A 27,321-nucleotide genomic window follows, 5' to 3' on the forward strand; every position below is an offset into this window, starting at 1 on the left:
CTTGCTGCCTGAATTATGAGCTTCAGAGTGCTTAGATTTGAGTCAATTTAGTTCCATTTCCTTCAGTGGCACTAGGTCAGGCTTGTAAGTCCATGTCTTTTCCTTTCATCTGCTTACATCTACTTATAAGGGTCTGATCTGGTCTGGTGTTTCTTTCTTTGCATATTTATTAAATAGCCTTGGCTGCAAGAGCAATTTGACCAGCTGATGATAGCTTTCAGCTGTGTATACTGTGTAAATCTGTAAGATGATGGGCCAGTCCAGGAACTACTTAACCCCCTAATCCTCCACCAGGAAGGATGGCGCAGATAGCTGTAAACCTTGGGGTGCGGCCATGTATGGGATTCATCCATCGCTGGAACGCAATCCAGAAATGTTTATGAAGTAGCAGGACGGAGCTAGAGCACTTCAGCTGGTCTGACGATGAGATGCTGGCAGCCGGCAAGTTGAAGGCAACAGTCATTGCCTTGTAGGCCAGCCTTGCAAATAAAGGAAAAGAACCCAAGATCAGCACACACAGAAGGGCTTGCCAGGCATTTCTCTTTTTTATTCTCATTTGCTGGCAAGGAGAGAGAGAGCGAGAGGGAGAGGGAGGAAGAAAGTGCAGCCAGCGAATGGGGATTTTTGCCGCAATCAGACAGGTGGTCTAAATTAGGAATGGCCAAGTAGTTGCCCCAAGCTGAACAAATTTTATGTTGCTCCTTGCGGTCCTATTATATATATTAATCTATGGGTGGTTAAACGGAGGAAGCACTTTCCAAACTGTAAGAGAGAGAGAGAAAGAATTAGTCTCTATTTCATATTAAATATGCTTTTGGATTTATGATGCAATGTTCTGGCAGTTGTGTCCCCAAGGAAGACAGTTTGTGTGGCAAAAATGCACTTCTGGCCTCCCCGCCTAGTGAATGGGGAAAGAACAGGTCCCCAAAGATAAGTTGGCCATTCCTGATGTAGACAGGCTGGCTGGGAATTATGAGAGTACATGTGGGAGGTGTTGGCTTTGGGAAAGGCTGTTTTGGGCATGTCTAAACTACAAACTAACATCTGCCCTGGCTTTGCCCAGAGAATCTTAGGAACTATAATTGGGTAAAGATGCTGACAGTTAACAAAGATCCCTAGCTCTCCTCAGAGATAGCTCTTGGGGTTCCATGGGGAGAGCAATTTCTTGTATGCTGGCTTTATTCTTCCCCCCACCCTGAGGGCTTCATTCCCCCCACCCCCCAAGGGATTAAATACCCCTTCCCCAGCACTCCCAGTCTAATTAGCAGGCTGCTTTAAGTAAAGAAAAAGTTATAGCTGGTGGACCACAATGGTTATTCACAGTGCAGTTGTTGCTGATAACACAAAGATGGCACTGTGAATGACCACTGCTGGTAGTGTGATTGTCACTTTCTGTATTTTCTGCATTCATTGCCCTTCTGTCTTCATTGTTCAGAAAATCTCCTAGTCTTTAAGGTGCCACAAGATTCTTACTTGTTCATGATATCTATGCTTGCTGTTGCCTGAGGCGAGCATGAACGTAGCTCAGTGGCAGAGCACCTGCTTTGCACGGGGAAGGTTTCAGGCCCAATCCCCTGGCTGCTCTAGTTGAAAGGTTAGCAGGAGACGGGACTTAGAGCCTCAAGAAAACCACGGCTAGTTCCAAGTTGAGGATACTGGGCCATGTGGACAAATGGCCTGACCTAGTATAAGCCTATGTGAATTTGGGGTAGGTCAGCATGAATTTCAGCTGCAGGACGGAGGCTTCCTAAGCTGAGAAAAAGGAGTGGAGAAACCTCTGTGGAGTGGAACTTAACCATTTGCAAGTATGTCACGTGGCTTTCACTAGTTTCCCCACACTCTCAGTGTGGGGAAAAGATAACCTCTCCCACTTCTGGAAAGACCTCCCCCATGAAGGCTCTGCCTCCCTCAGCTGTCACCACTACCATCCATTCCTGCGGGCTGAGCTGAGGTAGATTTTATTATTATTATTAATTATTTTATTTTTATTTAAAGTGATACAAAAATAAGGAATGAATACAAACAATCCCCTAACAATTAATATCAAACCAACAGTTATGTGAATATGTATAATATACAAAAAGGAAAAAAAAAAAGAAAGTTGATTGATACAACTTCTAGGGGAAGGAAGTTTAATCAAGTAGAGAGAGAAAAAAATATATAAAGGAAGAAAGGAGACCAAAAAAGAGAAGAAAAGAAAGAAAAGAAAGAAACCCCCAAATCTTAAATGTGCTGTATTCCTTCATTTGTTGTTACAATGTCCATATATTCAGAGCTGAAGCAGGCGTACATTGCTGTACATTCGGATGTGATGCATATTGAACGAATCTCCTCCATATGACATCGAACGATGTTGATTCTGATTTCCCTTGAAGTTATTTTTTCTGATATTGCCACAGACCATATATTTTGATACCATGTAGATGAGAAGGAGAGTAGAGCCATTGTGCCGGCCCTGCTGAAGGACTTTATCCCCCCTTCTTCTCCCACCCCATATTCCCCTTTTTTATTTTCATGCCTTTTTTTAGATTGTACGCCTGTGGACAGGGACCATCTTCTTTTACTGATTATCCGTTAGCCTTTTTGGCTGAGGAGCAGCATAATATAAAAATGAATAAATAAATAAATAAATAAAGGAGCAGGAGCTGCTGCTATCCGACAACCAACCCTCCTAAGCACTTGTAGAAATATCTCTCTCTCTCTCTCTTTCTCTCTCTCTGTCTTTCTGTCTTTTTTAAAGTAGCGGTGCCTTGTTTGCTTCAGCAGCAGCCTCCCTCCCTCAATCAGGAGATGTCTGCCGCTGCTAGAAGAAATGACAAATTGTTTCTTTAAGACCACGGAAAACCATTTCTCATTTTGTGAGAGAGTCAATCAGAATTAAAACTTGTGTTCTGAGAATGCATGGTGGGGTGGAGGTGGGTCACTGAAGCCGTTGTCCAAGCTGGTCAGATAACTCTGCTTATTTTAACCGCCATTGGAGACCAGTGCATTTTATTCCTGGCTCTTAGTTCCCCCGGTTGTGTCTCTTGTGACCTTGGCAGGGAGTTGAAGAAGGTGACTAATGGCTCGCCATATTCCCTGTTTCTGGTGGCTTGCCTGTTGCCCGCCTCTGGGCTTCTGACTCCCCTTCTGCCGACTTCTGCGGCATTCCTTCCGTCTCTCATCTTGGCGCTTTGATGCATATGTTCTGAAGGTGGCCACCGTGACTTGGGGTGGCAGCAGATGGTAACCCTTCAGGCTGCCACCAGCTATGCTGGTGTTAAGTTGGAAACTTTGCTTTTGATGAAGAGTCAGCAGTGCATATGAAAGAGCTCTTGCTGTAAAAGTATCGTTTAATTAAAAAAATTAGCATACTGAAACAGTTGCTAATTTCTCTGTGTTTAAAGGTTTCTAAAATCAACTCCTTTCTTTAGGCTAAATAATGGTTATTTACCAACCCCCTTCTTTTGTTTCTCCAGGTTTTTTTTTAACATTTTTTTAAATAAATGCACTTTTATATATATGCATATTTTCTTTTTGGTAAACTAAACTGCAGGATCCCATTCAAAATAATATTTTTTTCTTTGGGTGAGGTGGGTCAGAAGTAATTTTGATGTCCACCATGACCCATGTGGAACCAAGGCCACTATCCTGTGCAACACTTACCTGGGTGTAAACCTCATTGAATTCCCTGTGAAAATGACTTCTGAGTAAACATCCATATGAGTTGCACGTGTCTGATTTCTATCAGGTATTTAACTTTGTGCAATAGCATTAGAGTAACTGCATTTGTGTCCATTTTTTGAATGTTGGAGATTCAAAAATAGGATTTATTTAAAAAAATTACAGCCCTGCCCTCCTCCAAAATCACCATGTTACTCCTTACTATCTTAGATATCCTAATGTTCCCTTGCTGTTCCATTTATAATAATTTGTCCTAATTTACATGCATCTTTGGAGCGTTTATACTGCTGACTTGGAGACTGAAATGACTGTCAAAGCACAAAGACTCCTTTGAAGGCCCTGACTTGGGTTTTTTTGAGTTGTACTTTTTTAACACGATCTGCATATTTCTCTTTAAAGCAGTTCTAATGGTTTTGCAGTCGTTTGCTTAAAAAAGGAAGCAAAAGAAAGAAAGTTGATGGGGTGGTGCCGTTTCCTGCTGCAGAACCAGTTAAAATGAAAGGGGTGATCGGAGGCTTTTGGGCCAAATGCAGCCATTTGAGAAGTTCAGCCGGGTCTCTTATTTGCCAGCTTAAAGACATCTGAGTTGAGAAGGCACTGGACTCTGAGGGGGCAGAATTTGTTAGCAGGCTCCTTCATGGGATAGGGTTTTTTAGGTGCTGGCCCATCCCCACACCCTCACTCATTTCAAGGAAGGCTAGTAGCTGACCAGAGCATGAAGGTTTTGTGCTGTTGTAGAATTCAGGAAGCTGAATGTCCTGTTTGTACCATTGTAAACTGCCATGGCAGCTTCATCATCACATTGATGGAGGTTCCCAATTCAAGAAAAGCTGGATGGGTAGCTTGTTTTTGTTTTTAAAAAGGTTAAGTACGTAAGTGCCATGCTGGATCAGACTGAGGATCCATCTAGTCCAGCACTCTGTTTACACAGTGGCCAACCAGCTGTCCGCCAGGGACCCACAAAGCAGGACATGGTGCAACAGCACCCTCACATCCATGTTCCCTAGTAACTGGTGCATATAGTCTTACTGCTTCGGATACTGGCAGTAGCACATAGCAATCAGGGCTAGTAGCCCTGGGAAGGTTGGGAGTGAATGAGTGAATTAACAAGAGGAAAGCTCATTCTTGTAGATGATAAGAGAACCAATGTGAATTGTGATTAGAATGTTAGATGTAGACCTGGGTTTAATTCCCACTCAGCTCATTTTAAACCAGTCACTATCTTTCAGCCTAAGCTCTCTCTCTGAGTTGTTGTGATGATAAAGAGGTGACCATATATCTTGCCCTGAGTTCACTGGAGAAAGTCCTGGATAAAAACTGGGTACATAGAGGGGCACTGCGCATAAAAATCTGCATAATCCACGAGAGTGTGATGTAGCCTTGCATCATATGGGTTAGTACTGTAAAAAATAGACTACATTGGGAAGTGCCCTTCCCTAACCATTGGCCATGCTAGCTGGAGCTGATGAAAGTTGTAGTCCAAAACATCTGGAGGATACCAGGTTGAGGAAGGCTGCTAAATACAGTATGGGTCATGGAGTGCAGTACATAGTTGACTCCGCTGTCCCACATGCGCAAAGTCTCCTTACTCCTGCAATGGGAATAAGTAACTTGGACAAAATCAGTTTATATATTTTTTTAAAAAGCAGTGGGGGAGAGGAGGGAATCTGGGTATTGGAAAGGGAGAACTGGACAAGGCCATCAAGAAAGAAACACATAATTATTCATTGATACTAATGAGAAGAAAATAAGGTAAGAGTGGGCAATGTCCTCAGCTCATGCATGGGGATTCTTCCAGTTGCTTTCTCTGTCAAATCTGAACAAATCAGTTGGTTTTAGTTTCTCCTGCATTTGATATTTTTTAGTTCTTGAGTTCTTTCCTTCCTGAAAATGTTGATCCTTGAAAATTATTTTAAATTCTTATCAAAAGAAAACCGAAATGAAATTCTTATCCATCTGGACAGGGCAAGTTCAATAGGAGGTTCAGCTATTCCCGTAAAGAGGAAAATGTTGTACCTGCCTTCCAATATAGCTTTTAAAGATGAGAAGCCTGTCCAAAAAAAGAGATGGCAACCCCCATGCAGCACTAATATTTTTGAAGACTCAGGATTTCAAATGCAGGCGTTTAAGAGCTAAGTGCTCAAAGCCCTGGGCTTGGATGGACAAACTTGTCAGTTTCTCCCACATTGGATTTTTTAAAATGTCAAATTCTTTCCATGCTGAATTTGAAGAACTCTGCAGATTTTGGTAACTTTTTATAAAAAATGCCAAACTGATACCAAATTCTTGCTCATCCTAATGCAAGGGTCTCCTGTTTGTCGTGACGCTATGACATCAGACTATTACCCGGAAATGGTTTCCCGCCTTGAGTTCACAAAGCCCAGCAAAGTACGGTACCTCCCCAGTTGACAAGAATGGGATGAATGAGCTGCACTCAAGGTCATTCATAGTGACTGAAGGGAAGCTGCGGAAAATGGGCCTGATAGTTGTACATGGCTTTTGGTCAACTTCCGACCTACTCTTGCTTAGACAATCAGTAGAATAAGCATTAGCCAGACACTAGCTAGATGTAGATAAGCACATACAAGGAATTAAAGGGAGCATTCTTTTAATTGTATTCGTCCCAATAATGATATGCTATCAAAGGTAATTATTTCATGACGGCTTGGTTACAGCAGTTGTTTTATCCTGAAATGAAAGTCTGCGTTGGGTGCTTTTGATTGGGAAGACGATCATATCAAATTAGTCCAAATTAGTTTTTTGTCTTTAGAAAGGTGAGCAAAGCCATGAGCAGTGTTATTAAATTGGTGTGTTCTAGCCTACAAATGATCTGGCACTCTTGAGGGTTAAAGAAGCTATTATTCTGTCCTTTATGCTGACGGCTTCAGTACCGATTAGCCTAGTGTTGGTATTTTATTTTTATTTTATTTTTTTTAAAAATGCTTGGCTCCTTATGATCTTTGTGTATGCAATGATAATATTAATCCAGAGTCGTAGGCCCATTCATTAAGAAATGACTCTAAAATGAGGTTGCTTCATGTAAATTTAGAGAGCTGCAGATGTTGTGTGCAGACATTTCTTTTTTGGAATTAGCCGTATGGCTAATAATTTCCAAGTGGCTAAAGCTCTTGTTAGCAAGAGTGCTGGGGTGTTAAGAATGGGCCTATAAATAACTTTAAGAAGGGAAGTTGAAGGTGCTTCTTTATAAAGACTATTGTTAACTAAACATTATTGCCAAGCAGATGGAAAGCATTCACCAGCCTGATGTTTTTACTCTAATTATATTATCTCCAGTCCTGTACGGCTCAGTTGAAGAGGTGTATCCAGGGGCCAATTTATAATCATTTAACCAACACCTGTTTGGGAGAAATTGACAGTCAAAGGGCACATTTAAAAAAAAATCACATATGTTCTTGTATTTACTGCCTCAATGTGAATGTTAGCTAGCTGCAAACAAACTTGGTGGAGAAGATAAAGTCCCTGGGAAAACTGATGCATCACTTTTTAACTGTTTTTATCTATTTTAATTTGGCGTGTCTCTCCCCCCACCTCCCCCATGCCTTGTGACTAAACAGGGAGACCACAACTCAATTTTCCTGCTATGATTCATGCCATCAGTTTCTACTCTGTTTTTAAATAGCCCTGATTTGCAGTCTTGTAAAATCTTGATGGAAAAACTCACTGACCTAGCGTCATAAAACCAACACTTCTGAAAACATGCTTAGATGTTTCCCCTCTGGCCCTTAGCTAATGCATGTGTATATGAATAGTATAACTATTAAAAGATCTCTAAATCTCCATACGTTTGTATGGATCATACTTCGAATGAGTTCTGCATCATAAGTGAAATAACTTTGGAGAAAATCTTTGTATGAAGTTCAAATGAGATTCTGAAAGTTCCAGCTACTTCCACGTTTTTATGCTAGGAGTAACTGGTTCACTGGCACTAAATAAGCAACTCCGATGTTCTAGGGGTTCCCTGAGTACATTGTGAATATTCAGTAAAAACAAGCCGAGATTAGGTTTGGCCGCCTTTTCACACTCAGCCACTAATCACTGTCCAGCTGTGAGAAACCAAGAACTGGGTTAAGCTTATGCTGATCCACTCTGGGACCGGTTTGAGCTGTTTTTATAGCCCTGTGGCCCAATCATATGAGAGAAAGTGCGGGCCCCACCCCATTCCTGTCACTGCCCTCCATGCATCAGAGCAGAAAGTCTGAACAGAAGCCTCCTTTATGTGTGTAGACTCCCTGAACAATTCAGAACCCTAATTCCACAGGGTTATAAAACATCAGGAAGACTAGAGCAGACTTTTGGTTTTAGACCAGTGGATTCTGGTGGTTCTGATGTTACTGGGGTGGTGAATTTGCTTTGGGTTTCAGTCAGAACCAGTCAGGACTGTAAAGGAGTTATCCAAGGTGCACCTTGGATTGCTCCATTGAAGTTCTGACGTAGGTCACAGCTAGACCCAAGGTTTATCCTGGGATCATCCAGGGTTCGCCCCTGCTTGAGCACTGGATCCTCTGTGTGTCACCTAGATGAACAGGTTTGACCCCTGGACGATCCAGGGATAAACCTTAGGTCTAGCTACAGCCTTACACCTGGAGCAGATACACTGCCCCATTGACATTGGAGCCCTGCAGCCTCCACTGCTTTAGACTTTCCCCCCCAATGTGTGGAAGGAGACATGGCCAGTGACAAGAACGTGGCAGAAGAGAGGACAAGGACAGCATGTGCAGCCCCCACTTCCCATCCTGCAACAGAGGCTAAAGCATGAAAAGAATGTAGTCTTGAGCTACTGAATCAGGTTCAAAAAAATTCCAGTTCACACAACAGATAAAACTTCCGTTGTGATTGCTTAGGTGTGTGTAGATTGCATTGTTCTCCTGCCATGCAGAGCTGGAGATAATACACAGCCATTGTGACTAGTAGTCATTGATAGCCTCATCCTCCATGAATCTCTCTCTCTCTCTCTCTCTCTCTCTCTCTCTCTCTCTCTCTCTCTCTCACACACACACACACACACACACACACACACACTGTGTACAAATAAAAAACCGTTATCTGAATAATCCTGTGAGGTTTACCAATGCATTAATCTATTAAAGCTATATAAATTTGCATAAGAATTAAACAGTTCTGAAGGGGGGAAAAAGTATTGTTTTTAGGTGCTACACATGTCCATGATCTAACAAGGACAGACATCACCTTAGAAGAGGCGTGCTCTTTCGTGTGGGAACACAGCAGGGAATGCTTCAACTAAAGGGAATGATTCGTCTGAACTGCTTTTTATTTTATTTTATTTTTAAAATATGCTTCTCTATAAATAGGGACACCTTTTGATTGACTGACTAAGCATTGTACTAGGCCCCGATTTCTATGGTCGTGGCCAAAGTATCTTTATAAAAAGGCAATCGGTTGTTGCCTGTATTGTTGTTGTAAAATCCTCTTTTACCAAGGATTTGCACTGACTGGTCGGTAGGGAGAAAGTCATAATAGCTGATCAGGCAAACATTCACATGAATACTTATTTGAATACTTATTTTTCGATTGTACCATAATAGCTGATCAGGCAAACATTCACATGAATACTTATTTGAATACTTATTTTTCGATTATTTGTTTCGTTTAGGTTTTACTTGTAATGGATACTAGAACGCAGCAGACATTTATATTGAAGGTAAGTCATCATTTTCCCTACATCACTCAGTGTTCAATGGGATATTATCCTCCACCGTCCACCCACCCACCCACAGTCCACAGAATTCAGTCTACAGACTATACAAAGTGCCACCAGTAGAGTTCGTGGGAAGTTTAAGTGGTCGCAGTGCTAACCTTCAGTGTTATCCCGCACAATTGGACAATAGTTTCTTTTGTTGGCAGCAGTTATTCCTATTCTTCCCATCAGTAGATCAAAGGAAGAGCAGGTATCACTGTCGGTATTTCATGGCATATTTGAAATCTTTCTCATTGATATAGCTCAGGAAAATTGAAGGGACTCTTTGCTGGCTCCTGGAACTGGTAGTGAATAGGCTTGTTGCCGTTCATGTTACAGTGTTTGCAAAGAAGTTGAGCAAGACCCAGAAACCTTTTTTACGTATCTGGAGGAGCACTGTTGTTATTTTCTTATGGCTCAATCCCATGCCAGTCTGGTAATTGTTATATAAAGGAAATAACACAACCCAAGCCAATTCCATGGTTATTCTTCCTTATTAATTCCTGCCCCCACAGGGAAAAGCAACTGTGTGTGGTTCTTTGGGGGCACGTGGCATTCACACGTAAATTAACCACATAATTAGCCCATTGTCAGATGCTGCTAGGATCTGTGGACAACTGCCCCATCTGTTGAGCCATTGACTGCAAGTAGTAGATTCTTAGTGAAGTAACTTCAAGCCCTATGCTGACTCCATCCTTCCAGACTGGCCATGGGATCCTCCTGGACAGGAAGGAAAATAAGAGGACTTCCTGTACAAGTTTAGGGACTTGCTTGAGCAAAAAAAGGCTTCCTAGTGTGGTCCTACATCTTTGGCTCTTTTGGCTTGCTTCCTGAGCCTGCCTCTTCCTCTGTCTTTCAGTTCGGACTTGCTCTTTGGTCTTGACTACTGGCTTTGTCCCATGACTCCTAGTTGCCGGCTCCTGGCTCGCTTCAAACACTGCCCATGAACCATCCCTGATAACCATGCTGGGTGATTTCCTGGATGTAGACATTACTAGAATGGCATAGGATGGAGCCATTTGGAATCTAAAACCTGCTATCCATTAACATGCGAACCAGCTCATAGCGTAGCCCTATGGAAACCTTATGAAATCGAAAGTGTGAAGGGGCCGTGCATACCACCTCTCCTCCCCCGACCTTTCAGTGCTGGTTAGAAAGGTCTGAAGAGGGACTGTAGTCATGTTCGGCTGAACACAGTTACAGTCTCTGGCTCAATCGGGAACTCTGATTGCACACAGCTCCTGATCACATAGCGATCTGTAGTCGTGTTCAGCAAAACATCTTTATAATCTCTCTTCAGACTTTTCTGGTCAAGATGGGGAGAAGATCGGGGATGGAAGGGTCAGGGGCGGCGTGCACATCCCCACGCCCCTCCAACATTCGATTTTGTACCACTTGCATAGGCCTTATGAGGCTGGACCAAAAAAGACTTGATACTCCAATGCTTGAATTACATGGGCAAAGGTGGCAGTGGAGGGCCGTTATGAAATCAGTAATCACAAATCCCTGACTTTTCATAATCGTGCCTCCCCTGTGCCCTTCTAAAAGAGTTGCTAAGGGAGGGCATCACGAAAGGCAAGGGGGCTCAGGCCCATCTGGCCCTTTGGTTGGAGAGTGTACCTTATTAGGGGGAGGGCTCATATTGCCAGTTTCTATTTATGCCATGGTGCATCCCAATGATATCAGCCTCCTTTGAACCTCACCCACCAACCATCTATTTCCCCTTTAACAGACTTAAGTGTTAGTTTACCATCCTGGGGGTGGGATGAGTGTGATGTATTTTCCTACTGTGCGTAATACGGCAGTAGGCCAGAACAAAATGTTCTACAAGATATATGGCTGCCACCAAAAATGGCAGCCCTGTGTCTCCTTCTGTCCCTGACCCCACCTCCATCCTTCTCTCCTGATACCGTTTAGTAAAGCAAAATACACAACATGAGGTCGCCAAATGAAACGGAGTGTGACTGGGAACACTTAAAGCATGGCAATGTCATGTTGGGCATTTTTTATTATTAGACATTGTCAGAGGGGAGGTGGAGAAGGACATGCAGGGCTGTTGTTTTCAGCAGCAGCCCTGTGTCTTTTGAAAGATCTGGTGATGACCTTCATGAATTTTATTTGCATATTTACCAGCAGTAGTGCTTCCCTCATAGCACTGTGTCTGAGAGGGTGCGCGAGTGTTCGTGCCCCGTCTTTAGAAATCATAACTCCTTCAGGAAACAAACTGTGTCACTGCTTTAACTTCCCCTCAGTCCAATGGAAATATATTCTTATCCCAACCCATAGAAATTGGGCTGGTGGGGAGGGGCGGATTTCCCCTCCAGATGTGGATGGATTTAACAATCTGCAATGTACTTTAAAACTTAGAGCACAGCACCCTGAAAAAAAAGATTTCTTTAAACATAAAAAAAAGGTCACAGTGAAATAACCGAGTGTCATCCTGATGACTTGGTTTGTGAGAGATTCTAATGAAAACATTGACCCATGTAATTGATTTTAATGGCAGCTTTGTGCCATCTTCTGTTCTCTGGATATGCGCCAGATGCCATCAGCAGGGCCTCAGGGGACCGAGGGGCATAGAGCAGCAGATGAGTGGTTTCTCTGAAGCCTGGAGTAACTCGGATAGATTAGTTTGGTTGATAAGCACAGAGCACAGCATGCTCCAAAGGCAACTGAGGGTACAACTGACCTTTTTGTTCTCTGTCAGGGTCTCAGGAAAAGTAGCGAGTACAGCAGGAAGAGAAAGACCATCATCCCCCGCTGCGTGCCCAACATGGTGGCTCTGCACAAGTACATCATCTCGGAGGAATCGGTATTCCTTGTGCTGCACCACGCAGAAGGTCGGTCTCCTGACTCAGATACATGGCAGGAACGGGGTGGCTGGGAGGACCGTGTCAGGTTTTCAGCCAGTGACATCTCAGCGTTAGAGCAACCTTCCCCAATCCGGCACTCTCTCCAGATGGAGGCAGATTGTAGTCTTCCCCTGTCTGGACAGCCCCGGGTTGGGGAAAGTTGTGCTGCAAGCACTGTCTTCTGGGCCAGAGTTTTTGGAGCTGTTGAGGACATTGTTGCCGAACACGTAAATGCACGCTCCTCTTTGGGATCGCTTTCGCTCAAGTGCTCTTTGCTACGTGGGGTTGTGCTCCGTCAACGTTTTTCTAGCTCCACCCATTGAAAGGCTGAGCCTATGAAGGCGGTTTCCTCCATATTTTGAGCACTCTACATAAAGCCTTGGCGTCACACAGGCAGAGCTCTCTTCCTTAAGGTGGTTGCTTCAGTAAGGCAACAAAGACAGAATAAACTCAGCACACACCCATCATGGCACCTGCATGAAACGTGAGCTTTGTTGCCTTACGCACACATTTCATGCAGGGTCTGATGGGTATGCTCAAGTTATTCTGTCTGCAAACTTTTTCATGGCGTAAAAACATTGCGTGATTCCATTTGCGCTATTAGTAATCACGGAGAAGTTCTTTTAAATATAAATAGCAGCCTAGATCCAGATGGTAATGATGGAATTGGGTTTTTTTGGCCGGGGGTGGGGGTGGGGGTGGAGAGATTGTTTTTGTTTTTAACTCTTTGCTCCTATTGTGGTGTTGATCCAAATCAGAGGACAGGGACTTGGCTGCTATATGCATTGGGAAAGAAGCTCCTATTGGTAGCAATGACATCTTCAACCCTCCCCATATCTAGGACAAGTAATAGCTGAGGGGGAGGGGGACCTGTGGGGGAAGGTCACCCAGGACCCTAGTGGGAAGCTGAGGGTTAATGTTCCCCACCTTCATGCCATGGTGCCATTCTGGATCAGGGGGCCCTGCAGGTGTTTAAAAGAATAGCAGTGTCATGTCTGTTTTAGGAATAATGCCATGTCTGCTTTGGCTCAGAGTGAGGAAGTTGGATCAGATCTATAGGGCTGGATCACACGTGTTTTCCTACAGGCAAGCAGTTTGGGGCTTTCCAAGTTCCTGGCTGTGCCCCACCTCCACATGATGAACAGCCGGCATGAATGGGGCAGAGCACAGATATGGCTGGCAGCAGTTTTCATGATGACTGCAAACCTTCCCCCCCCCTCCATCCTCAGGAGCAGAAATAGCAGCTGTATCTTCTTATTACCCAGTTCTTGCTGACTTTTCATCACACAAACAGTTCTGAGTTCCTTTATGAGAAGAGAAAAGTAACCTGTGCATAGACCAGCCCTGAATCACATTTTTAAAATGAGGATTCAAGTTGCTTCACTGAGACAAAGGAATAAGCAAAGAAATAATAATTTATTAGATATATATTCTGCCTTTCTGAATGGTGCTCAAGGCAGCTAACATTAATAAAATGCAGATTAAAAACCAAGTCTTAATTAAAATCAAATCAATTGAAAATCCAACAATAACAGGAAAAACCCCTTTAGCAGCAGACCAATTTATATGCCAAAGGCCTGCCTGAACAGAAATGGCTTTGCCCAACAGTGGAAGGATAACAGAGGCATGGTTTGTATGCAGTGCTAACCCATAGTTTATTTAAACCATGGTTTGTTGACGTACACAGAGTTTGTCCGGCAGATGATCAAACAAAGCATGGTTTGCTTTCTCAGTCCCTGGGTCGTTTGTATCCTTCCTCCTTTGCCCACTTCCTTCCTGTATCCCAACTGCTTTTGCGGCACTGCAGTACTCACATCTAAGGAGGCTGAGATTTTTTTTTGCTGCTCTTCCCATCTCTGTAACCTGGCAAAACAACCCATGAGCAACCCACAGTTCTGGGTTTGCACATAACAACATCCCATGATTTAAACAGCCTATACTTCAGTCAACCATGAGTTCTCTTAGTGGGTTGTTCATGGTTAACAATCCATACTTAAACTATAGTAATGACTACCCAGAATTCAACAAACCATGATTAATGAAACCATGGTTTGTCATTACGTGCAAACCAGGACATTAAGGATGTCAACCAAGTCTTCTTTGCCATGGAGTTCCAGAGCTTGAGAGCAGCCACTGCGGAGTCCCTCGCTTGCATACCCTCTAAACATATGTGTGATAGCAGTGGGACTAGGAGTAATGTGCTCTTTTTGCCAGATACAAAAACTAGGTATTGAGTAAGCATTTAAGAAGAACCCTGCTGGATCAGACCAAGGCTCTAGCTAGTCTAGTGTCCTGATTCCAATGTTGGCCATCCAGATACCTCTAGAAATCCCTCAACCAGGCAATGAGGACAACAGCCAGCATTTGATGGTCAGGGTCACCCTCCCTCTGAACATGGAATGTGACTTGAAGATTCAGGCTGGGAGGCCACTCTGTTTTAACTCAAAAGCCGCCCTTCATTTTGAACAACAGTTGACCTGTATGCAAGAATCTATAAAACCTCCATGCACCTGTTCAGTAGCCACTGCAATGACAGGGAATGTGTTAGCCCATGGGTGAGAAAACTGTGGTCCTCCAGTTGTTGGACTCCCATTATCCCTGAACGTTGCTAGCTGGGGCTCTGTTCTTACGTTCTTAACATCTGGAGGGCCACAGGTTGCCCACTCCTGAGTTGGGCTGAAATTTGAATTCAAAGGTGTGTTGTTTTTTTTAAGAAAAGAGAAATGAAGTCTTGTTGGCAAATCTTTGGCAAATAAGCTGGTTTACATTATGTAATTAACATACCTAGTGTCTGTTCAAGGTACTTCTAAATCCCGCCCCCCACTGTCCCCTCCCCCTATGAGAAAGCTTTTATTGAGTTTCTGCAATTACACAGTTGTTCTGATCTGGATGTTTTAAGAAAATAGCCAGTGGCATTGTATAGGAGTTCAAAGAATTGCAGAATTGTGTGTGCCTTCATTGCCTTTACAAAATTACCGGTCTGTTCAGGGAACAGGTGGCAAAGAATAATTAGCTTTTGATTTCCCCACCCCACCCCAATAACACATGGATTTAAATATCCCTTACATTTAATTGCTCCTTTTGTTTAGAACGGAATGGAGACTATACATTACATTGCTGCATATATATGTGCATATATTCCTGCTTGGAACCGAGGCACAACAAATGATGGGAAAACTTGAATCTGCCCTTTGTGGCGTTGGGAGTGTTAAGAATGCTAACGAAGCTTGAGTCACTTCTTGTTCATGCTACCCATCTGCCTGATAGGGCACCTGTAATAGAAATTGCAAACATTCCTCATTGGGTTATGTTTCCCAAGTAGTCTCTTGCCCCACTTCAGGGCTCAGGTATGAGCTGAAGCCCCAGATGCATGTGGACTTGGGCTCTGCACCATAGTACATCCCACCTCTGCCGTTTAGGGTCTACAGCTCAGTGGAAGTTACATTATGGAATTCACTACCACAAGATGTAGTGATGGCCACCATTTTGGATGGCTTTAAAAGGGGGTTGGATAAATTCCACACTCAGCCAAACCGGCTGCCCACTGGATTTTGCACAGATCTTGGAATAAAGCACACAGCTCTCAATTTGAAAGGGTTAAGCCCAATCCTTTATTGAAATAGGAAGGGTAAGAGGCAAGCATTTACATCAGATTAGCTACTAAAATGGATACATAAACCCTGAACCCCATACCAGCAAACTAAAACATTTGTTACAGAATATACTTCCCCGCAGCCAGGTGTCCATCAGCTCAGGCACTGGCCTCAGATTTGGTAGACTTTTTAAGGCCCCCTCGTTTCTACTCCTCCCCCTCCCTCCGGAAGGGCCAGTTTCTCTTTACAGTTGCAAATTGCCCCAAAGTCACTTCTCTCACCTCAACAACGGAGCCAGGAGATGGCTTCCCGCCTACGGCCAGGTGGAGAGATCAGCGGTACTTCTGCAATTCTATAACAGACAATGAACAAAAATGAATTGCTAAAAACAGTAATTCTGAGTACGCTTAACCCCTTCCTTACAAAGGCTATCAATGGCTACTAGCCCTGAAGGTTATGTGCTACCTCCAGTATCCGAGGCAGAAAGCCTGTGTGCACCAGTTGCTGGGGCACATGGGTGGGAGGGTGCTGTTGCACCATGTCCTGCTTTGTTGGTCCCTGGTCGACAGCTGGTTGGCCGCTTGTGAACAGAGTGCTGAACCAGCACAGCACTTCTTATGTTCTTATATAGAGCATGTGGTCAGAGATCTAGGTAGGACTGGAAAACCTGCCTGAAACCATGGAGAGTGTCTGCCACTCTGCTCCGACAATACTGGGCTAGTTGGACCAATGGTCTGACTCAGTACATGGCAGCTTCCTGTGTACCTATGTACTTAATTGCAGAATGTATCCATCCAATCCAATTTTGAAAGCTTAAATTGGATACTGGAAATTGGACTCCAACCATCCTTTTAGTTGAGAATATGGATCAGCCAGTGAGATTTTTTCCACTCTCTCTCACTCCTATCCAAACATCATAGATCAATCTAGTAGAACCCTCCTTTTTTTCTTTTTTGCTTCTTGTTCCCGATATATTAAATGGCCTGTTAGAGGCAAGAACATTCATAAAGTATCAGTTAGCTTTGTCACAAAGCACTTGGCAAGTCATAATGTGATGGAAAGCCAATCTGAGGCCTCACTACTACTTAGTGGTGTCAGTGCCAGGAATTGTGGAAACAGATGCTGCAAAAAGAGTCTTGAGGGAGGTTGGGGTTGGGGTGCGGGGAGGCCTTTGACAGATATCAAAGTTTAAGTGGCTGTTGGAAAGTGTCAAATCTTTTTAAGCATAAACAAACTGCGGTTCATATCAATTTGGAAAGCGCTCAAGAAACTTCAAAATGAAGATGTTTCCTGTTAGCAGCCTCTAGTGCTATAGTAGTACAATGCCTTAGTGGCTACATTTCTTTCCGGTCTAGAGTCTGAAGGGTTGGATGCACTGCCAGCCATACGTTTTGTTCCAGCAGCAGAAAGCAGACCATCATTCCCCCTCCCATCTGCCCCCCAGCTTTGACAATACACTTTTTAGCTTGTTGCTTAAATTGGTCAATATGTAAACCCCGCTTAAATGGGTGGAGGGGTTGGTGGAATTTGGCCTCAATCTGAATCTGGCTTGGAGGTGTAGGTTTGGCTCAACTAGGCCTTACATTATGCCCTCAGTATGACATCACTGCCCCCCTTTGTGTCAGAAGCTTTGGGGCATATGGGATGCTCTCTAGCATGGCGGTCGGATGTCCCCTCACCTTACATGCCTAGAGGCCTCTTGCATGGCACGGGGGCAGGGGTATCGCTGGATTCAGATCCTGAGTTCGAATGCATGTTTGAGTTGTGGATGTGTCAGGCTGTGTCAGCCTTCATTTCCAGACAGGAATCCAAGTGGCATACCTCACAAGAGGGTTGTGAAGCTAAAAGGGGGGGGGGAAGACTGGAAACCACAAGAAAAGAGAAACGCCTGAAGCTGGTGCACAATCAGAAGTTGTATTCTTGAAAAATGAAAATCATTCTGAGCCCAATGTGTTTCGATCAAAATCATCCCCGCCATGTACTATTATAAAATAATGAGTACATAATAAACAACCAATAGAACAAACTGACTAACCCCATAAAATGCACAATTCAATCCCATTTAAATTCTTTACAAGCTAAAATGTAGTGTAAAACATATCCTTTTTAATGTTCAGACCTAATTGTATAGAGTAAATGGGATCACACTGAAGAGATATATAATGCAAATGCTTATAAGAACCGTCAGATTTTAAACAGAGATCTTCCTTTCTTTTTATTAGAAATTCCAAATGTCACTTTTTAATTTGATTTTTTTGAAAAGGGTCCTTTAAATATGGTTACGCTATAACTTTTTCAAAATTTAAAACTACAATATTTTAAAGCAGTAATATTTTTGTTTCCATGTTTATTCCTCTTCTGATGCTATGTACCTCAGCAGACTCTCTCTCCAGTCACAGAAAAACTGGTCTTGCCTTCTTCCACAACCCATAGACTATCCATGAAATGTGCTCAGCTCAATCTTAAATATACAGAAAAGTCATATTTCTTGAATAAATGCTGCTTAAAATTTAGGTGAATTTATTAGAATCTTACAAAACATTTTGTCTTCATCTTAACTCAATGCTTATGCATTCCCTCATGGCTTTAGCACTTGGCCAAGACTTCAAACTCGCAGAAACTCCTTTGTATGGATTGATTTCCCTCCTCCCCATAATTTTATATAATAATGGATGGCCAATATCATATTAACTTTGGCTAATGCATTTTGTTGATCTTATCCATTGCAGTGCAAGATGGGAAAGATTATTAGCATGCCATTCATAAAGATGCAATTATATACCCAGAAGAAAATATTGCTCCTCAGTGACCTAGACGGGGCATTTTGAAATAGAAAAAGAAAGAATTAAATTGTTCATCCTTCTCTTCCCCATAACATGCACAACTATTAAAAAGCATTTATTTACATCTTTCCTCTTTGATGTCATTCTCAGAATATTTATACAGATGAGGGTAAATTCAAATGCTTTTCATTAGTTGCGCTAAGGTGTGCACCAAAACAGAAAATGAGATTTCCCCCTCCCCTGTTGTTTCCCCCAATGACCCCATTCAGAAGACACCTTAAACCATGGCTTTAACCACGGTGGTTAAGTCAGAAAGCCGGGCTGTGTTCAGAAGACACCTTAAACCATGGCTTTAACCATGGTGGTTTAGCCCAAAAGCATTTTTTACGGTGGTTAAAGCCGTGGTTTAAGGTGTCTTCTGAACGGGGCCATTGTCAACTTCTAAAAGCCGGTGTGTAGTGTATTTCCTCCCCCACTCAAACTTGGGAAGTGTGCTGATAGAGTAATGGCAGGTTACAGAAATCGGAGCGTAGGCTTGTATTTCAAATAGTCACAGTTGCTTTATTATTATTATTATTATTATTATTATTATTATTATTATTTATATAGCACCATCAATGTACATGGTGCTGTACAGAGTAAAACAATAAATAGCGAGATCCTGCCGCATAGGCTTACATTCTAATAAAACCATAATAAATCGATAGGAATGGCGCTTTCTAGTACAAAATACAGGTCCCTTACCCCAAGAGTTTAAAACCTAAATTTAGATTGCGGGAAGGTAGAGTAAACAACAGCTGGATGCAAGCACATGCAGTTGCACTTACTTAAGCTTTGTTTCCATTGGGAGTGATGACTTAGATCAGGGGTAGAAAACCTGCTTTACATACAGAAGGTCCCAGATCCAATTCCTGGAATCTCCAATTAAAATGATCAGGTAGCAGATGATGGGCAAGGCCTCTGTCTGAGGTGCTGGAGGGCCACTACCAAGTCAAAGTACACCATACTAGGCTAGACAGAAAACAGTGGGCCTGTTCAGACAACACGCTAAGCCATGGTTAGGCCGCTAACCCTTTTGCAGCAAATGGTTAGTGAGTGTGTTTACATCATGGTTACGTAAGCACCATGATTAGGAATGGTTCACATGACACGCTAAGTCACACGACACACTAAGCCATAATGTTTAGCTCAAAATGCTTAACCACCGTGGCTTAGTGTGTTGTCTGAACAGAGTCAGTCTGACCTGATATAAGGGGTAAAGACCTCTAGAAGCTTCATGTTTTTTTTTAATTAATTTTTTTTACTGTGAAATTTCAACAACAACAACAAAAAAGAACAAGAAAAATGTAGCTACATTCATTTGAATAAATCAATTTCAGTACAAGCCTATGTTATAGATAGATAGATAGAGAGAGAGAGAGAGAGAGAGTTCAGATGACACTTTAGTCCACAGAGTGGAAATAGGCCACTCCACAGATGGCTATTTCCAGGGTGCCTTTGGCAACATGGAAGTGCTGCTCCACGGAGTGGACTATTTCCACACTGTGGAATTGCTGCCTCTCCCCCACCCCACCTCTTGGCTCTCCCCACCGAATGGCAGTGCTGGTACCCCTTACCAGGGTGCCGCCATTCTGTGGGGAGGAGTGGAAGGGGGAGGAGAGACGCACCCCACGGAGACACGGCGCGCCTGTTGCTGAGCGATGGCTGCAGTAGCAGATCAATGCCACCTCCTGTCAAGAGGAGAGAGGGTTCCACCAGGGCTTCTTTCTCAGGCAACGGTGACTATGAAAGATGTGCCGTGGCCATTGCTGGAGAAAGAAGCCCTGGCAGATCCCTCTCGCCTCTTGACAGGAGGTGGGATTGTTGCTGCACCTGACCTGGGGGGACAGGTGATGGGGATGTCACTCAGGGTTGATGCATCTTTTGCTGGAGGCTGGATTATGCACCCTGACACACGAGGAGACCATTCAGAAGCATTTTGCTTCTGTGGCAGCAGTGTGTGGAGAAGCAAGAGGCTTCGGGACAGTCTCCTCATATGTCAGGGTGCGTGATCCAGTCTCTGGTGAAGGCCTTGTCAGCATTGAGCGACGTCATCCCTCACAGGGGATCACATGGTTCGGCGTCGACACGTCCTTCCCCGTCAGGGCCACTGCAACAGGGAACTGGGCGGCTCTAGCAATGCCACCCCATTCCATGTTGTCATGGCCCCGACAGGGAAGGATGCGTCAATGCGGAGTGAATTTCTCCGCTGAGAGGGCATCAGTTGTCTCAGCGGTGCCTCTTCTGTCTCCTTCTAGTTTTGAGGCAGAGAGCATAGAAATCTGATGATCACAGGTCTCTCCGCTCTCTGCCTCGAAACTTAGATGGGGACCGAAGAGGAGCTGCCGAGACAACTGATGCCCTCTCAGCGGAGAAGTTATCTTTGCACTGATGCGTTCTTCGCCCTTGTCTCCATAGCAAGAGGGATGGGGGGTGGCTACGACAATGCTGCCCACTGCCCTGTTACTATGGAAATGGTGGTGATGGTGGGGTGCACAAGGATCCGAGCTGCTGCTGTGACAAGCAGGACGGATTCTTCTGCATCATGTCATGTTCTGAATCATGAGAACAGAATGGCAATCCTTTGCTGAGGCAGGAGGCATGCAGGGGGAATCGGACGTGCAAGCATCCGCCTGTCTCAGCAAATGGCTCCCCTTCTGTTCTCGTGAATGGGGATGGCATGCAACGCAGAAGAATCCATCCTGCTCATCATAGCAGCAGCTCAGATCTTTGCCCCTCCACCACCCTGCAATCCATGTGGGGATCGGCTCGAGCAACTCTGCAAACCATTGGCTATCTCTGTTGGTTATTTTTTTTGGAAATAACCAACCGTGGCATGGTTTTTACCCGACAGGCAACACATTTGTCAACTGGGGACTATTGAATCAACAATTGATTAAATAGTCCACTTTTGACTAATGTGTCGTCCGAACTGAACAAGAGGGAGAGCACTTTCTAAAAATTATACATAAACTTCAACAAAACCAGACTAAATTTCCAAATAAGTATCCATTTGCAGGTAGCGTCTCTATGCCACTCTTCCAAAAGTTAAAAGCATTGTAAGGTTTTCAATCCATTGTGTTACAGGAGGTGAACGTTTATCCTTCCAATGCTGTAATATCAGTCTTTTAGCTGACAAAGGGCACAAAACATCCATTTGTGCTGACCATGTGTTAACTTCTATTTATTTATTTATTAAATTTATATACCGCCCCATAGCTGAAGCTTTCTGGGCAGTTTACAAAAGTTAAAAACAGTGAACATTAAAAAGTATACAAAATTTAAAACCATCAAAAATATAAAAACAACAGTAGGAAGCAGGTAGATAATTTAAAAGGACATATTCATCAGTAAATATTAAAGAGTGTTCTGATACTAAGTTTATCGGTATAATAACCTCTCCTAGAAAGAGGCAACTATTGGACATTGCCGAAACATATGGTTAAAAGAAGCTTTAGGAAATGGCTTTGTATGTAGTTAGTTTTTATACTGTGCAAAATGCACCAGCCAGTTTAATAGCAGGAACCAGAAGGCCTGAACATATAATACCAACTTTGCCCCCCTTGCCTTGGTCACCTGTATGTTTCCGAGCTCAATTCAAGGTGCTGGTTTTAACTTCACAACCACAGTACCTGATGGAATGCCTCTCCTGATATGAACCCACCTGGACATTACATTCAACATCGGAGGCCTTTGAACGCTGGCTCAAGAGGGTGGCAACCAGGGAAGAGGGTCTTTTCAGTGGTGGCCCCCTGATGCTGGAATGTTCTTCCCACTGAGGTCTGCCTGGTGCCAACATTGTCATCTTTCCTGCACTAGGTTAAGACTGTCCTCTACTTCCAAGCATTTGGATGTCAGTTGTTTTTATAAAGTCCAGTATCTTATTGTAACTGGGTTTTTTAAAGCTGTTTTAAATTGTTCTTAAATTTTGTATGCATGATTTTATATTATGTTTTTTACCATCAGTATTTTATTTTATTTTTATTACATTTTTATGTTGCCCAGTAGCTAAGGCTCTCTGGGCAGTGCACAATTAAAACCATAAAATACAATAAGTATACAAATAAATTTAAAATGTTAAAGTTTAGGAATGCAATATAAAATCAGATAAATCACAGTCTAGGGAAAGCCTGTGTGAAAAGGTATGTTTTCATAATAAGATATGTTTTCATCATCATCATCATCATCATCATCATCATCATCATCATCATTATCGTTCTGTGCAAGACCATTGATGGGAAGTGTTGAAACATAGGTCCATTGCAGATGCACATACTAGTTTGTCATTAAGTAACTCAAGATATCAGAATCAGACTGTGGGATTGTATCTTCCGTCACTGTTAACACGTCTCATGCAGGTTCACCCCCTTCTTTTTAAAGTAGCATTAATTCTGGTTCCTTTCCTTCCTCTTTTTCAGGAGGCAAACTTTGGTCTTATATCAGTAAGTTCTTGAACAGGAGCCCTGAAGACAGCTTTGAAGCCCCTAAATCCAGACGATCCAGCTCTACCAAAATACAGTTGCGTCAGGCAACTCCTAGTCCTCCGGACGTTGGCAGTAGCATTGATTCCAGGGGAAGCGATGGTGGCAACATGCTAAAGGTTTTACCATTGAAGACCAGTCTCACTCCAAGCTCTCAGGATGGCAGTAGTAACCAGGAAGATGGCCCAGAAAGTTCTCCCAAGTGGATTGATTCTGCGTCCAGTTCAGAGGAAGAGTGCACCACCAGTTACCTAACGTTATGCAATGAATATGGCCAAGAAAAGGTTGACCAGGGTTCATTAAATGAAGAGCCTATCGTGAAAGCAGACAACGGTGTTCTCGTTACCAAAGAGCAAGGAGGCTCCCAGGCACCCAGTGTGGTTTCCAGTGGGAACTTGGGATCCACATTCACATCTCAGGAAGTAAAGATTTTTGCTGGTGACCCTGATCCAGAAATAGCTAGTCCTACCAGGATATCGGAATCTCTAAGTCAGTCCAAGAACAGCCCCATGGAATTCTTCAGAATCGACAGTAAAGATAGTTCCAGTGAGCTTCTGGGCGTTGACTTTGGAGATAAACTCCACAGCTTAAAATCAGAATCTCTGAAGCAGTTTTTCCCTGTGGCAGATTGGGATAAGAGCCTTGATGCCATCGAAAACAAAATGGCCCCTGTGTGTCAGGATACAATCAGCAGGGGTTCAAATGACTCTGTGCCAGTGATCTCTTTTAAGGATGTTGCCTTCGATGACGTCGGCAGCATTGACGAAGGAAGGCCTGACCTTTTGGTCAACTTGCCTGGCATAACGGAGCAAACAAAAGAAATGGTGGCAGATGGGCCTGCAAAGCTGGCGGAGCAGAATGGAGATGTTTTGGAGAGCAAGCTTTTGGAAACCCCGGACGTCTTGCAACTGAATAACAGCACAGAGCAATGCAGAGCGCTTGAGCAAAAGGCAGACCCTTTGATGGGAGAAGAATCAGGAGGGCAGCGCAGGGACAACCGGGAACCGGTCAAGACACGGCATACGGTTGTTAGTGATTCAGCTGGTTCCGGGGACAGGACTCTCTTTCAAGGGCTTGGAGCAGCAGCGTCTTCATCATTCGATGTGTTGGGCATGGAAGAAAGCTCATTGACTTCTAACACACAAGCAAGTGCTAAAGAATGTAGCTTAGATGTGGACAGTGAAGCCATGCTGCTCTTTTTGGATCATGCCGAAGACTCTGGTAAAGAGGGAACAGCCCCTGCCCCTCTGCACAAAGCCGAAAGTGGGGAGTCAGGGGCACAGAGCAGAGGAGAGAATGAAATACACCAAATTTTTCAGGACCTCGATGAGAGATTAGCACTAACCTCCAGGTTTTACCTCCCCGAGGGCTGCATTCAAAGATGGGCAGCTGAAATGGTTGTAGCCCTTGATGCCTTGCATCGAGAAGGAATTGTGTGCCGCGATTTGAACCCAAACAACATCTTATTGAATGATCGAGGTCAGGAACTTCTGCAAATGCATTTCTTTTTATTCGCTGTTGCTTCCAATTAACTGAGTAGGCGTTTTATCTTGTAATTAGTATCTTCATTTCCTGTCTAGAGCTTCATTATCAGTGCAGCAAATTCACCCCCAGTAATAGCTTCTAGTACTTAATGATGCCATTATTCTTAATGATACTGTTTTTAGCTACAAAAGGAGTAATTACAGTTCACTTCTGCAGAAAATGGAAGGGAAAAATGTTTTGATTTCTCCTGTCGTTTTGTTTTTAGGACACATTCAGCTAACGTATTTTAGCAGGTGGAGTGAGGTTGAAGATTCCTGTGACAACGATGCCATAGAGAGGATGTACTGTGCCCCAGGTTAGAGCAATCACCTCAAATGTTTCACTTGGAAAACAGATTAGCAGCTTTCATTTTCTCATGGAGCTTTCATCCCATCCCACCCTCTGTTCCTTGGGAATACAAGCTGTTCAATATCTGCCAGCACTTTTTTTTTTTTTAGTTTTTATTTTTAATATGTTATTTTGGAATCTGACATGCTAATAAGTGAACATTGCTTAGCAGGAGAATCTCACTATGAAAGGTAGATTTAACACTTTTGCAAAAAAGGTTACTGAAAGTTGTATGCTTTCAGAGCACACGGCATTGGTGAAATATTCCCCTATGCTTAGTCCATGGAAATGAAAAGAGCTGAAAATATATCACACTTTGTAGGCTTGTCCAAATTTTCTTCGTGTGTCTCTGCTGCACCACATTGCATATAAGAGAAATTCCCAGAGGATTATGCCTATCTGTGACCTACGTTCAGCTACCTTAAGGTAGATCCAGTGCACCGTCTTTAGAACTTCAATACTCGTGAAAATATGTTATTGATACACTGCTTACTAGGACTCATGGCTTAGTTGTGTTTTGGATGTGTTGTGGATCCACTTTTTGATAGGGTGGCATTGCGGAGGAAACAGGAAATACCAGTGCCTTGTGCTTCCTTTTCCTGCATTATGAAAAGTCCTTGTTCGAACTGTGTCTTGGTTGTCTGTGTCTGCCATCACTTCAGATGGCAGGTGTGGGTGGGTGTCTCACATCACTGAATGCTCCTCTGTACAGAAAAATCATAGAAAACTAGGTATCTTTGACGTACTAGTTTTCTTTGTGCCCAGAAAGTCAGTGTTCAGTCATGTGAGGTCCTATTTGCAATCTGACATGGTACAACCCAACACAAGTTTACCATCTCGGGTAAGAACACGCCTAAGTTTCATCCAAAATACAACTCTTTAGTTGGGAGATGTGTGAATTCCTTCTTGTTGTTGTTGTTGTCGTTGTCATCATCATCATCATCATCATCATCTCTATACCGCCCAATAGCCAGAGCTCTCTGGTTAATTTACAAATGATGAAAATCGTAAAAGTACAGTTTAAAACACAATATAAAAGCTAGCTACATACCTATAAAAACAATCAACAATAAGGTGATGGAGCAGTTTGCATCTCTCTTGGGCTGGATGAGTTTCAGATGTTCTGTTCCACATCTCAGCAGCCAAAATCACTCTAAGAAATGCCAAGGTCAGCCACATTTCTCTGGGAAGCTACCTGCTGCTCTCCCAAGGCATGGTTTGAAGGCACATGAGGCAGCCACCTTGCTGGAGCTAAGTGCTTCGAAGGGAGGCTACCTGAGAACAACACGCAGCCGGCCTGAGTCCCAAGATGGAAGAAAGGTGGGATATAAATGTAATACTAAATAAATAACTGGGATCTTTAAATGGTGTAGACACTGTAGTACAGCCTTCCCCAACTTGGTGCCTTCCAGATGTTTTGGATTACAACGCTTAGAATTTTTGGCCATTCCCTATTCTGTCTGGGGCTGGTGCGAATTGGAGGGTACCAGGGACGTGTAGATCCTAAAAGCTTGTTTCCCAGAAATAGAACTGAAAGTTAGAAGGAAGCTTCTGTTTGTTCCTTTCTAGAATCTTATTTCCAAAGAGGAGCAGTTTTTCAAGGGCCATTCGTAACTTGTCCTTTCCTGGCACAAGCTTGCTTAAATAATGTGGCTTTTCTTATTAATGCATTCTCCGCTGGCTTCTGGTTCATTTCCAAGCTCAGTTCAAGGTGCTAGTTATCGCCTGGGTACCTGCAGGACGGCTTCCTTCCATCTTGTATTGCCTTCCCGTTGAGTGTCCTGTCTTTTAGGAGGCTCTGCTCTCCACCCCAACGTTGTCTAAGGTTTGGTTGGTGGGGATGTCGGACAGAGTCTTGAACTCCCTTCCTTGGGAGGTGCATTTGACTCCTTCCCTTCCCTTTCTGAGGGATGATTAAGACCTTTCTTTTCCATTGGCCTTTTTAGCGTTACTGTGTTTTTTGTAGGGATGTCTGAGGAATTCAATATCAGTGAATTCCAACAAGACTCGATTTTATTCACACTGCATTTCCCCAGACTAAGGTGTGGATCAAATATTCTTCAGATTTTGCATTTCTCTAAAACATATTTCTGTAAAATATATTTCAAAATATGTATTTTGTGAGAAATACATTCAAAAACTCATATTTAATTACCGATTTTCTCCAGATTTTTTTTTTAAATTGCAGATTAATTGCAGACTGAACAGACATATGAGTGGACGTATTTGTCCATTTATAGTATTTGTCCCTGTTCTGTAATTTGCTGTTTTGATCAACTCCATAATTAATTCATTTTTAACATTTTACCTTGAATGTTGCCT

The 27,321-nt window shown here is 43.2% G+C and overlaps 1 protein-coding gene across 3 annotated transcripts in view; it reads left to right on the plus strand.

Moving 5' to 3' along the window:
• Positions 1-27,321, plus strand: part of RPS6KC1 (ribosomal protein S6 kinase C1) — a 116,527-nt gene that overhangs the window by 61,607 nt on the left and 27,599 nt on the right. For 2 of the 3 annotated variants that reach the window (XM_063124041.1, XM_063124042.1), the window contains 4 exons: positions 9,296-9,343; positions 12,087-12,219; positions 23,065-24,606; positions 24,878-24,967. In XM_063124041.1, the coding sequence (XP_062980111.1) occupies positions 9,296-9,343; positions 12,087-12,219; positions 23,065-24,606; positions 24,878-24,967 (1,813 nt within the window). Of the gene's footprint in view, positions 1-9,295; positions 9,344-12,086; positions 12,220-23,064; positions 24,607-24,877; positions 26,458-26,489; positions 27,085-27,321 lie in introns of those variants that run through there. The other variant, XR_010025365.1, reaches the window with a different exon arrangement.

Source organism: Elgaria multicarinata, chromosome 4 (genome assembly GCF_023053635.1).
Source record: "Elgaria multicarinata webbii isolate HBS135686 ecotype San Diego chromosome 4, rElgMul1.1.pri, whole genome shotgun sequence".
In the NCBI taxonomy this organism is placed as follows: Eukaryota; Metazoa; Chordata; class Lepidosauria; order Squamata; family Anguidae; genus Elgaria; species Elgaria multicarinata.